At 46.7% G+C, this 12960-nt stretch overlaps 2 protein-coding genes across 3 annotated transcripts in view; both read right to left on the reverse strand.

Moving 5' to 3' along the window:
- Positions 1-1284: 1284 nt before the first annotated feature.
- On the reverse strand, positions 1285-10470 carry KLHL11 (kelch like family member 11). Its single transcript, XM_056128204.1, has 2 exons — positions 9870-10470; positions 1285-5246 (listed from the first exon to the last, which is right to left on the reverse strand). Exons 1-2 carry the CDS (start codon positions 10430-10432, stop codon positions 3665-3667), a joined length of 2145 nt encoding a protein of 714 aa, XP_055984179.1. The 5' UTR covers positions 10433-10470; the 3' UTR covers positions 1285-3664.
- A 1709-nt stretch (positions 10471-12179) lies between these two features.
- ACLY (ATP citrate lyase) overlaps positions 12180-12960 on the reverse strand; it is a 45104-nt gene continuing 44323 nt past the window's right edge. For both annotated transcript variants that reach the window (XM_056128199.1, XM_056128198.1), the window contains one exon: positions 12180-12608. In XM_056128199.1, coding sequence (XP_055984174.1) covers positions 12514-12608 — 95 coding nt within the window. In that variant the 3' untranslated portion in view covers positions 12180-12513. The remainder of the gene's footprint in view (positions 12609-12960) is intronic.

Genomic DNA, 12960 nt, shown 5'->3' on the forward strand with positions numbered 1-12960 from the left:
GATTGTACAAAGTAACATCTCAAAGTGTCCTGAATTCTATGGCTCCTCTGACTTAAAGAGGGACAACCAAGAGCTGACTTTTGGTCGGTGGAGTGGCATGGATAATGTTAGGTCAAGGAAAACCTCACTGTGTATCAACTTGAACTAAGTATTTATTCCACAAATAACGCCATGAAACCTATCACATGTATTGTAAGATCTTCAAATAAGTAGCAAGCACTACTTTTCACCAGTGCATTATGCAGGAGGACAAAGTTAACAAGTGCGCTATTGTATGTGCTTCGATTAAGACATTTGTAGTAATGGGCAGAGTAAGACAAAAGCCCTACACAGGTAATCATAGAAGAGCAGTTATTTGGCCCTAATTAAAGTTCTGGAAGCAAAATGACTGCTACATTATATTACTGTTATTACATCACTCAGCTATGAGCTGTTTTGTTTCCAATGGCTGGAACACTTATAATGTAAGCTTTATAACAAGCCAGAAAAGAACTATTCTTAAGAAAGTAACAGACTGGAGTAATGACCTGTGCCAAAATGTTTAACAGCTGAAAAAGGAGACCGAATTGTTTGTTAAATATTCTACAATTAGATGACAACCTACAAGCACCCTATTTTGGTTTCACAATTCTGTTAACACTTTCAAAGAACATGAAATGTAGCCAACAGACTCTTTAAAGCTTGATTTCAGGAAAGTACAAACAAAGCTCCTTTAGTTGTGTCTATTAGGCCAAGCGACTAAATACACAATTCAGCTTACTGGTCTACCTATAGTATAGTTGATATTTAGAATTATGAGGCGGGGTATGAAATATTTAAACACACCCCCACAATCCACACTAGTTAAGAAAACATGAAGAGAGAAAAGTCCGTACTGGAAACTGCCTTACCAGCAGCAGTTTAAAATACAAAAACAAATCTTCCATAACATCTTTCCAGCTTTTGTTCTATATTAAAAGTAAGCATTTTTAAAAGAATTTGGTTCTCCAAACACTATTCAAAACCAAATGACCAAAACCAATGAATTTTTTTCTTTTTGCAAAATATTTTTCAGTTGGCACAGCAAAAGCAAAGTTGGATATCAAGATTCACAAGACTAATCATGCAAACAACTGTAGTGTGATGTCTTACTTAAACACTAAGCTCAAGACTGACATTCTCAAAACGGTGGGACAGAGTCAAAAAATAGCCTAAGACAGAAGGAACCTCACTCAATTATGTACAGAAACTTTTTGGTATAATCAATTTCTCTCTCTTCCTCCCACAAAACAAAAGAGATTTGCTTGAATATACATTTGGCTGCCCTTTTAAAGCTTTATTTAAAGTAACAAACACAATCTCTTAAGTTTTCTTCAGAAAAAAATCCCCTTTCCCCTGGCCCCAAAGATTCATTTTAGGCTGCTCAGCATAACCAGCTTCTTTCCAAGTACTCCAAGAAGTAATTTCCAGTTTAGAATTTCAGAATGTCAGCCTTGAACAGATTTAAGCAAACCTGCTTTCTTTTCTTATTAACAAGTTAGTTAGACTATTTCAGAAGTACGAGTTATTGATGTAAAATTGTTAAGTGTGAATTCAAATAGGAAAATTAGAAACTCAGCAGTCTGGAACCCTCACACATCGTCATCATGCAAGGAAGAACTTACCCCTTCTTTCCAGCCATGGTCTAGGCTGCCTGCTGAGTTAAAAACAACAGTTTCAATCATGTTTTCAAAACCATATCACACCTAACTCTTGTAATTTCTGCCACATTATCTTAAAGAGAAAAAAATTCCTATAATAACTTGGTAACAAATTTATCTGTAGTCTCAGAGTAGTCTTCTGAGACAAATAAATAACTTGCAACACCCTCTAGTGAGAGAAGTGGGGCCCTAGTCAGCGCTAAATTATTTGACCTCCACTGAGAAAAGGTTTGCTAGCTGAGTCTATCAGAGAGAATTTTTAAGAATTTCATTCAGCCAGCTCTTCTTACTTGCACAGACCCCTCACGGCTAGGAACGAACAATTCTCAGAATCCAAATGGCTTTTATTAACGTGAACTACAAGTAAGCGGAAATGAGAAATTGGCAGAGGAGGGGTAGAGTAATCCATACTCAAATAGAATATGTTTCTATTTAGTTTCTCCCTCTCCCCCAACCCCGGTCTAAATGGAATGGTTTTAAAGCATGTTCCCAACACATTTACTGAAAATTTGTGTCCTCAGCAAGAATATGAATTTAGACACTTCGTCAGGTTCTCAGTATAAAACCCAAGGGCTAAACTTGGGGCAGTTCTGCAGCAGGTTGAGAGCCAAAATTCCTGGTTGTGCTTTTTTCCTCCAGATGTTTGAAGACAACTGAAATTAACTATGATGGACAAGGAGGTTGAAATATCACTACACTTGGAGTTCAATTTCTAGAATAGTATTCCAGAATGTTTAAGGAGGTAGGGCATTTCAAAAGAAAGAGGAACAATATATTGGGTCCACAATGTAAACCGGTAGAGCAGGAGTTTCATGCTGGACGGCCAACCTGAGTGCTAACTTGTATAAAAGCTTGGTTAAGAGAATCAGAGTACATAAGAATTAAAAATACAAGATAAAAATTTAAGAGTACTAATAATGCATGCAAATTTGGTATTCTAGGCTCAGGCAAGTTCTAATAAAAGTCTAGGACACTGGATAAAAGGTTTTCAACAGTCAGGGCTGAGAGATGTCTTCTCTTTAGCAACCTTTTTCAAAATTCTTACTTTCCACTTGGAAAAGTTTATGTTAGAAAGGAATTTCTATACAATACGCATTCAATTAGAGCACAATTTAAAGTGGAAGGCATCAAGTATTGATTGTCATAGGCATTATTTACACCAGTTCTCTTATCTTCAAATAAGCCTGCAACTTCTGAAATAAGTTTAATTTAATGCCTCTGATTTCTTAGTCTACAATAATACTTTTTATTTTCTTCCAAGAGACAAATTCATATATGCAACTTTCTTTGTATTCTTAATCATCTAAAGATCAATACTTCTTCCAACTACCATCACCTCAGTGGCTCGCTTACAGTCTGTAACACAGCTGCTACAGAAAGAAAGAATATTCAAAATGCATGAAGCAATCAAATTTCTCACTAGAAAGAAAACAGACCTTCTAGAGTAACACAGCAACATATCAATGCAAACATTCTGAAATCATCTTGCTGAAACATTGTGCTTTTTCTTTCCAATTTCAGCTCACTATTGCACACACCTCCTGCAGATGAGGGCTCAATGCATAAATTCTGCTCTTGTCACAACCAACCAGTCAGGGGAAAAAAAAAGGAACATCAAAGTAAATGTGCAAATAAAATCGGTGCTTAAAGCTAGTTCAACACCTAAGTCCCCAAGATAAAGGAGCTCTAATTTGTTGGCAGACAAACAGCCAAGTTACTACACCTGGTTTTTCCACTTGTCTTTAATAAGATCTTATTAGCTAGCACATACAAACCAAAGACAGATAAAGACTGCAAGCTAACAAAAATGACCACGTACTGAACTGAGTTTCCCCCTCTTCAGCTTTGAACTACATTTCCTTTATAGAGGGCAATAAGCCATTCCGGTAAAAAATAAGTTAGTGACATACTTTTTCAAGTAACAGTCTAGATAGCTTCAGCCTCCCACAGGACAGGTGGAACCGCTGAAGCCGCGTGAGAGAAACCTAGCATTCAATCTGAGAGCTTGGCACTCGCCGCATGTTCAGGGCATGCCGATGGATTTCTTGCATCTGTCTAATGCGGTCCTTCTGCCACATTAAGTTTTGAGGCATTGGGTATCTCTGTGTGCCATGCAGGTACCGGTATGGGATTCTCACGTGGCAAGCCGTGGCTCTGCAGCGAGGCTGTGGCATGGGAGGAAGCAGCATCCATCTCTTCCTCTCGGCACAGTACCGGTAGGCTTCTTTTCGATACTGCTTGTCAATGTCATCACTGTTTTTCCAGCCCCCAATGATGAAAACGTCATCCTTGTAATAGCAAATGGCTGCCCCTTCGATGCTGAGGACCTCAGGCGGTAAGCTCTCCAGGATCTCATCAGAAACCTGGCTGGCAATTTTCCTGACTGCCTCTTCGTTTTCTAAGGAGTAACTCTTGGGGCAGCACGACGCTGTCTGATAGAAGTTTGAATTGACCACCGACATCTGGAAAAAGCAGTAATTGTCAATGAGTGGCAAAGATTCCACATCTTGCCACTGTCGGGTCTCGGCATCGTAGCAGGTGATGACAGCCTTTAGTCCGTCTTCAGTGTCGCGGTCAACAGGAGTGCGGGCAGCAATATACACAAACCGATCTTCAATGGCTAATGCTTTGACATCTCGGAGAATCTTTGGCGCTGATTCCAGGTTGTGCCACTTATCGAGTTCAGGATTATACACAGTCACATCTTTAAAGCCAGGACTAAAGTTGCCATGTCCGCCAATACTATAGAGCTTCCCTTTGACCTCTGTCAGCCCAAAGGAATGTTTCCGTGTCATCAGACTACACACATGCTCCCAGGTATTCAAGTTTGGGTTATATCTTTCCACGGTTTTGGCAAACCCTGGCTCCATCGACCCAGCAACATACACATAGGATTCTGTGACCGCGACAGCATGTCCGTCAAGGTGGTTGTGAATGTGAGGAAGGTTGACCCATCTGTCCTCATCGACAAAATAGCCCACACATTCACTTAAATAGTCCCCTCCCTCAGACACACCACCAATCACCATGATCACGTCCATGTTCTGCCCATAGCGAGGTAATAAGGAGACGTGAGAAGCGGGATGCTGGAATGTGCCAGACTGAATATTCTCGGCTCTCAGGGCGTGTCTCTCCACCGCATCAGCCACCAGCTTGACACACACTTCGTTATTGGCCACAAGCCTCTCGGGTTTGACATGACGAGTAAGGTAAGTAGGTTTCATTTGGGATAATCTGAGCAATTTAAAAAGTTCTTCAAAGTATCTTTCTCTCTCTTCAGCATTTCTCTGAACCCACTTCAAAACGGTTTCAAAGAGGACCTCTTCGGAATCAACGGTGATTTCCAAGTCTGACAGCCAGTCTCGAATGAGATGGAAAGGCAAAGTATAAAACTCCTCATCCTGAATGACTTTGTGGAAATTTCTCCTTATCATATCGGCAGCCTTCAGAGCAAGTTGGCTCAGGGTATACATGTGAGCTAAGCTGTGAATAGCTACACAATTAGATAGGTGAAGTTTTTTCTTGAGAAATTCTCCACAAAATTCTTTCAAACGAATTAACAGGAACCTAAAATCAAGAAAAGGAGAAAGGATGAAGTTTCATTTTATTGCATGTGGTTTCCCTTTAAGAGGATATAAACTATACAAAATGGAAATGTTTTGCTGTTGTTTTGGGGCCACATCTGGCAGTGCTTGGGGGGCCATATGTGATGCTGGGGTCAAACCCAGGCCTCTAGCATGTAAAGCATGCACTCCAGTCCACAAACTGAAATGGTAGGAATCATGTCACTTTAAGCACATCTGAAAAAAAGCAAATCCCCCAAATTAAGAATTGTGCTGAAAAACTCTGTTTAAAAAACATAAAGCAATCCTAACTGGGGGCTGGGAAGATGGCTCAAAGAGCTGGAGGGCAAGCTCTGAATAAGGAGTCCTGGGTTAGATCCTCTCTCTTGCCCTGGGTCAGGGGTGCATGCCTTGCACACAGGGCCCTAGATTAAAGCCCTTGGATACATAGGCCCCTCAGCATTTTGAGATGAGGTCCAGTGGCCCCAGGCACTGCTGTGTCAGAGCAGAGTCATACTGCCAGGTCAAGCAATGAATGATTAGGTATCACCAGGAATACAGGAATAGTGTGTGTCCGTCCCCCCCCCCCCGCCCCCCCCCGTACAGCTTGGGAGCCTCCAACCACCAACAAAGAAGAAAACAAAATACCACAATAAATCTGGCAGAATATTCAATATCAAAAACTGACAACTAGACAGTGACTTTAAAAAGAATAGGGCCAGGGGCTAGAGAGAGAGCACAGCGGGTAGGGCGTTTGCCTTGCACGCCAGCGACCCAGGTTCAATTCCCAGCATCCCATATGGTCCCCTGAGCACCACCAGGAGTAACTCCTGAGTGTAGAGTCAGGAGTAACCCCTGTGCATCGCCAGGTGTGACCCCCCCCCCCCAAAAAAAGCAAAACAAAACAAAAAGAATAGGGCCAGAGGCAATAGTATAGCACGTAGGGAGCGCAGCTGCCTTGAATGAGCCAACAGGATTCAATCCCTGAAATCCTGCTGAGTCCTGCCAGGTGTGATCCCTGCGCACAGAGCCAGGAAAAACTCCCCCTCCCCCCACAAAAAAAAGAGTAGGTCCACAGTCAGAGACAGTGCAGGGGTTAAGGCACTTGAAGGCCTGACCCTGGTTCAATCCCCGGCACCTCATATAGTTCCCTGAGCGTGTGATCCCTGAGCATCACCAGGTATGCTGTATGCTCCAACTAAAAAGATTATAATAAATAAATAATACTCCTTATTAGGAGTACATCCACAGAACTGAGAACCTTAACATGTTGACTCTGGCACTGCAATTTGTGTTAATTAAGCCATAATCAAGTGTGAGTCACTGGTGGTCTGTGCTGACACTAACTTGTTAAACATTCAAAGGGGGTCAGAAAGACAGTAGAGTGGATAAGGTGCTTGCCCCGCACACATCTCATCTGGGTTCAATCCTCGGCACCACATATGCTGCCTTGAGTCCCACCAGGAATGGTCCCTGAGCACAGAGCCAGGAGTTAGCCCGGGGAACCACCAAGTGTGGCCCCCAAACAAAACAAAACATTCTAAGGATGATGTGAAGAGTCACTACCCGCTTTACAGTTATGATATTCAACTGTCTAAGCACCATGTAAAGACGGGTAAGCCAGGCTCCTTCACTACTCTCAGGAAAGGTTCAAGCTTAGACAAACAGTAAGGGAGCTGCAGTGCCCCCAAACATGCCTATCAGGGTCACTCAATTCCGAGCCACCTGACTCACTCAGGGGAGCTCCTATTTTAACTAGGAAAGGTGTCAGGAAACCCTGGGCTACAAAAACAGCTTATGTGAGACATCACTTCCTGCAATATTCTTACCTGCCCTGCAAGATGGTGAGATAAGAACAACAGAGTACACTGGGGGTCTGGGAAGGGTTTGGAGAGGGCGGGATTTTGCCTCCGTACTGATAAATAAGATGTCATGGCTGTGGGGCACTCAGAACAGTACCTCACACAAAGCAGCTGCTCAGAAGCCCCAAGAGAGAAGAGCTCCAAGTAGAAGGTCTGGGTCAGGGTCAGGAACCCTGCAGCACAGCCTGCAGGGTCTCTGAAACATTGCAAAGAACTGAGCCTGGTCCTCGTGGGAGTGCTTGGGAGAGCCATTCACGCACTGCGGAGAGCAACCCCATCCCCAAGCACTTCGGAGAGCAACCCCATCCCCAAGCACTTCGCCAGGTGTCCCCCCCCCCCCCAAAAAAAAAAACAAAAATAAAACAGTAACAACAGAGTAAATTTCCTGGGCACTCTGTTCCCTGGCAGCCTGTTCCTAGCCCACAAAACACATTTTCTCATCAATAAACTAAACAACAATAGTGATCTGGAATGTTCTCTTCTTGCCTGAAACCCAGCTCCCCAGTAAAGCAGAGAGAAGCCTGAAAAACAATAGTTCGTGACAAAGCAAACACAGCTTCTCTGTAGCCCAGGTCTTCCACGCGAAAGCCTGCTCCACCCTTTACGCTATCTTTCGGGTTATCTATCCATTTTCAAACCTGTGTCTGGAACACCCAGGAGGGATGTATGACCTAGCCTCAAGCTCTGGGAAAACAGAAGCAAAGCAACCAGGCAATAAACATTATCTGCCTACCATCCAATCAGCCTGCTGGCAGCTGAGCATTCCCAGCTCAAGTTTTCTATGTTCATTTTTGGTTTTGTTTGGTTTTATTGTTACTGCGCCACACCCAGTGGTACTCAGGAACTACTACTCTGAGGCTGCTGCAAGTGGGCATCAAAGGCGACAGCCCCTGAATGCAAAGCCTGTGTTTCAGCCATCGATCACCTCCACCAGTCCCTTTCCATGTTCAATACGGAGTCTATCCCTCTCGTGCCCTTTTGGTTTCAAGGACTCTGCTTCAGCAAACACACTCTTCAACCTTCTGCAACATTAAATTTTCCTCTTCTACAGATTGCTTTTTCATCAGCACACATAAGTATGCCCTAAAACCATTTATCTTGGGAAGCAGGACACAGGGAGGACAGACCTACCTTGACTGTACCCCAAACATTTTCATGTGCATCACTGTTCTGGTCTTTTTATAACAAGTCTTAACTGACTCCCGCTCTAGCCATGGCATCGACCACTTCCTATTGCCAAATAGGTAAGCCCCCCCCCCCCAACTCCTTTGCTAGTTCCTCCTTTAACATTTTGGAGAACCCTAGGGTTCGGTCCTGCACCTTTTCTTCCTAAGGGATTTTAACCAGTCCCAAAGCTTTAATTACCATCTACAGTTTCCTCTTAACATCTATTTCCCAGTACTCTTATATCCGACTGCCTTTTCAGACACCTGAACCTGATCTTTTCACAAGCTCGCTTTCTTTCAGACTTCTACCTTTTAATAAACAAATTTACACCACCTTTCTGATTGCTTGAGGTAAAGAAACTATCAGATGAGCCCAGACGATGGCTTGAAGCACTAGAGCACCAGGAGTCCCAAATTCAACTGCAGTATCTCAGGGCACCCTCTTACCGAAAAATAAAAACAGCTACCGTTGAGGCTAGGGAGATAGTTCAAAGGGCTGAGGTACAGGCTTGGCGCACAGGAAGCTCCAGTTCCATCTCCAGCACCGGGTGTTCTTGCCCTTGTAGACGTAGAGTTTATCTGGAGCACCGTTGGGTCCCAGTGGGGCAGAGCCTGGCTGATTTATGTTGAACACTGCCTGGGAGCCTCCCTCAAAAATAAAAACCTAGTACCGACCTTTACCCTTATACTTCACAATTATCAACAAATTCCTCTTATTTACCTTCAAAATATAGCTAGAACCAAAATACTTATCACATCATCTTTCCCCTTTTTGGGTTAAGGGAGAGAGGTGCAGGAGCTCAGATGCTTAGGGCTTACTTTCTCCTGGCTCTGTGCTCACGGATATTCCTGGTGGGGCACGAGGGACCATATATAGTGCTGGGAAACGCATGCCAACCAAGTGCCCTGCCCGCTGTACTCTTCCTCCGACTTCAAGTCTCCCCCTTCAATCAAGTCTCTACCCCTTGCTACAATCTTCTACACAGTCTCATCTTCAGCCCCTGAACCTGCCCCAGCCCCCCAACCCCATCCTTTCTTCAGCAACATGCTACCCTCCTCCCCGCAGCATCTTGGTCCCAAACCTCCCATCGTCCTGCCGAGGTGTACAGCTCAAGCCGGGTGTAGACCCAACTAGGCGCACAAGCGGCTCCTTCCCCATCTCCACAAGCCCACCCCCGGGGCGGGGGTGGGGGGAGGGGGAAATCCCTTCCTAACCCCCGGGTATCGAAGCCCTCTCCCCCAAACACGCAAACGAGAGCATCATCTCCGTCCCCGGCTGGTCCCACGGCCGCACCCGAACTCCCGAGCCCCGTGCGTGCCCCGCGCTCTTCAGCCGCGTTCACACCCCTGCTCCTCTCTCGCCCCTTTAACCCCAAGCAGGCCCTGGAATGGTGTTTTTTTTTCTTCTTTTTTTTCAAATCCCCACGTCCAGCTGGATCCAGCCGGCTGGCCTCGGGGCTCCCTCCGCGCCCGTACTGTTCGCTCTCCATCCCGCGTGCTCGCGGCGACCCCCCACCCCCACCCCACCACGCGCGCGCGCGCGCCCAACGGCCCCGCCGGCCGCTCGGGTGGGGGGCGGCGCCCCCTCCCCTGCCTTACCTGTCGGCCAGCTCCAGCACCTCGTGCACGCTGCCCGTGCTGACGCGGATGCGCCCGGTGTACATGTACTCGATCACCGCCTCCACCGTGTCGGGCTCGGGCCCGGGCTCCGAGCTCCACTTGCGCATCTCCACCCGGCCCGAGCGCGACTCGGAGAACTGGCCCGAGAGCAGCGGCGTGAAGTACTCGGTGGCGGCGGCCAGCACCGAGCGGTGCGCGCGGAACTCGCGGCCGCCGGCGCCGCCGAAGCACAAGGTGATGTCGCAGAAGAGGCCCTGGCGCCGCTGCTCGTTCTGCCGCCACGACAGCTCCGAGCAGTGGCTGCTGCACTCGAAGTCCTCGGCCTCGGGGCCGGGGTCGCCGCCGCCGCCGCCGCCGCCGCCGCTCGCCTCCATGGCCGCGATGGCCGGGCCTGGCCCGAAGTCCACGGTGCCGCTGCCTCGCACCTCGGCGGCCAGCCCCGCCGAGCCGGCGGCGGCCGTCTCCATACTCTCCATCTCCAGCACCTGAAGAGACGCCGCCGCGGCTGCAGCTGCGGCCGCCGCCACCGCCGCCGCCGCCATCTTGACGCCGCCGCGTCCGACTCCGCAGCCTCGGAACCGCCCGGCCGTTCTGGTGCGACACAGAGGGATTCTGGGAAGTCGTTAGCGGCCGCCGGGAGCGCGCACGCGCAGTAGCCGCTCGCCGGCTTCAGCCCCACCATCTCGCTGGAGGGCGCTTCAGGCAGCGCGCGGGCTCCCGGCCCCATCCCGCGGGCCCCCGGGCTGGTACCTCCCCTCCTCCTCACTCCCTCGCCCGGGGAGTCGGGGAGCCCTCGCACGGCCCTTCTGGACCACTGCACCCACAGGGCTCTCGCTGGAAGCGTTTAAAGGGCGTTGGGGTACCAAGGGCTTGTTTGGGGAGTTGTGCTACTGCTGCGCTGGCGTGGCGGCGGGCAGGGGGCGCCAGTGACTTATTTCTGACCCAGTTTTAGTATCTTCTTCAAAAAAACAAAAAATTATAAATCATCGATGGTGGTGGGGAATGGTTTTAAGGGGACCAAAACAGGTGGGAGAACCCCGCCACTACCCCTGCAGAGCTGGGAGTAAGCCCTGAGCACCACTGGTGTAGCCCAAAACAAGAAAGGAAGGGAAAAAAAAACATGATTTTTTTTTTGGTGGGGGTGGGGGGATCACACCAGATGATGCTCAGAGCTCACTTACTCCTGGCTCTACACACAGGAATTACTACTGGCTACTACTGGCGGTGCTTGAGAGACCATATGGGATGCCTGAAATCCATCCTGGGTTGGCTGTGTGCAAGGCAAATGCCCTACACGCTGAACTATTGCTCTGGCCCCACAACTCATAATTTGTGGTTACAAGTAGAAAGAATGATGCCTGGATTTGGGTCTTAGTATATGTGGGTACATTTTGGCTCCCACTTGCTGAGAAAGGATTAGAAGAGAAAAAAGTGGGGTTTTTGTATTTTTGAAAATAGGGTTTTTGTTTTTGTTTTGGGCAGTGAGTCCAGTGATACTTTCCCAACCTCCTGGAGGATTTGATGCTCTGCAGTACTGGCTACCTCCAAGGCTACCACCTGCAGTACTGGGAGGTTGGGACCCATGTGGCCCTTGGATCAAACTCAGGGCCTCAAGCAAAGGCCTTTACTTCTCCCCTTTGAGCTAACTGCCCAGCCCTGTGTTTTGTTTCTGAAAGGGATAAATAGTTAAAGACCCAAGTCATTATTAGAAATTACATTTCAAGGACCGCTTGGAAGGATATGGAAGCCAGGAGACAAATGGTATATTCTCATTGTTACTATATAGTTTATTTAAACCAAACTATGATAATACAGAGAAAGAGACTGAGGTGGAAGCTGCCCAGAATCTTTGTGGATTATGGATGCAAACTGACTGGAGATGAGTCCTTGGACCCCCACTTCGGTAACAGACAAGTCAGTTGCATAAATACAGAGAACATAAGACACAAGACATTTCACAGCTTTTTGCTTTGCGTTTCCATTTTAAACATATGTATGTTACAACTTTACATTTTAAATGACTACCCCACAGATTTGTGACAGTGGCTAAGGGTACCATGGCCCCTTCCCTCTGACATAGGCAGACTTTGTTCTGCGACATGGAACACTTCAGTGGGATGGCTGACAAACCCTTAACACATAACATACAAAAAAAAAATTCTTTCAAATCAGATTAATACAATGTTCTTCATGTTATAGGAGGGATAAAGGGAAGTGGAAAAACAAGACATGGAGTACTTTAAATGTGTAGTATTTTGAGGTTTTAAAAGTTTCGTTCCCTTCGAGGGAAAAAACAAAAGAAAAAAAAAAGAAAGCAACCTTGTAACACCCTATAAGGAGGAAAAACACTAGCCTGACAATGCTTAGATGCTTCCAGATAATAAATACAGCAGGTAGCAGAGCAAATGTCACAAGTATTGGCTTAGTTTTGATTTCTATGCTTATAAAAAAAAAATGAAGCTTCTTTGAGTGGACTGAACAGTGTTAGCCTGTGGGTTGGTCTTCAGTGGCTGGAACCCGTGGCTGTTTCCATTCCGGGCCCATGCTAGAGCGAGCTTCAAAGCCAGCAGGTCCATCGGGAGCAGGTTGTGTCTTCCCTTGGCCACAGGAGGATTCTTGGCTGTTACATGCTCATGTGTTCCGGAAGAACATAGGAAATATCATCCCATGGGTGACGGTACAGCCCCTGCTTCAGCCTCTTCTGATCAAGATAGTGTCCTGAAATTGGAGCAAAGTTGTTTTGTTTTTGTTTGTTTGTTTTTCGGTCAGGAGCTGCTATTCTTGCTGGGTCTGGTAGACCTCAGGGGACCATATATGGTGCTGGAGAGTTAATCCAAGTCGGCCACATGCAAGGCAAGTGTGCTACCTGCTTTTTCCCTACACTCGTTTTGTGTTTTTTTCTTTTTGGGTCACACCCAGCGATGCTGGGGATCGAACCCAGGTCAGTCACGTGCAAGGCAAATGCCCTACTCGCTGTACTATATCGTTCCAGCCCCTCCCTACACTTTTTGGTGGTGATTTTGTCTGTTGAAGCTTGTAGAGAATAAGGGAAATCTTGTAAACCAAAAAA

This window comes from Sorex fumeus, unplaced genomic scaffold, assembly GCF_029834395.1.
Source record: "Sorex fumeus unplaced genomic scaffold, SorFum_2.1 ptg000063l, whole genome shotgun sequence".
Lineage (NCBI taxonomy): Eukaryota > Metazoa > Chordata > Mammalia > Eulipotyphla > Soricidae > Sorex > Sorex fumeus.

What these genes read in the sequence shown, in the direction of transcription:
- KLHL11 (XM_056128204.1), bottom strand. Translation starts at nt 10,432, where the DNA reads ATGGCGGCGGCGGCGGTGGCGGCGGCCGCAGCTGCAGCCGCGGCGGCG. An exon ending in GTGCTGGAGCTGGCCGACAG is followed by an intron (nt 5,247 to 9,869) that starts GTAAGGCAGGGG and finishes TCTTGATTTTAG; the next exon opens with GTTCCTGTTAATTCGTTTGA.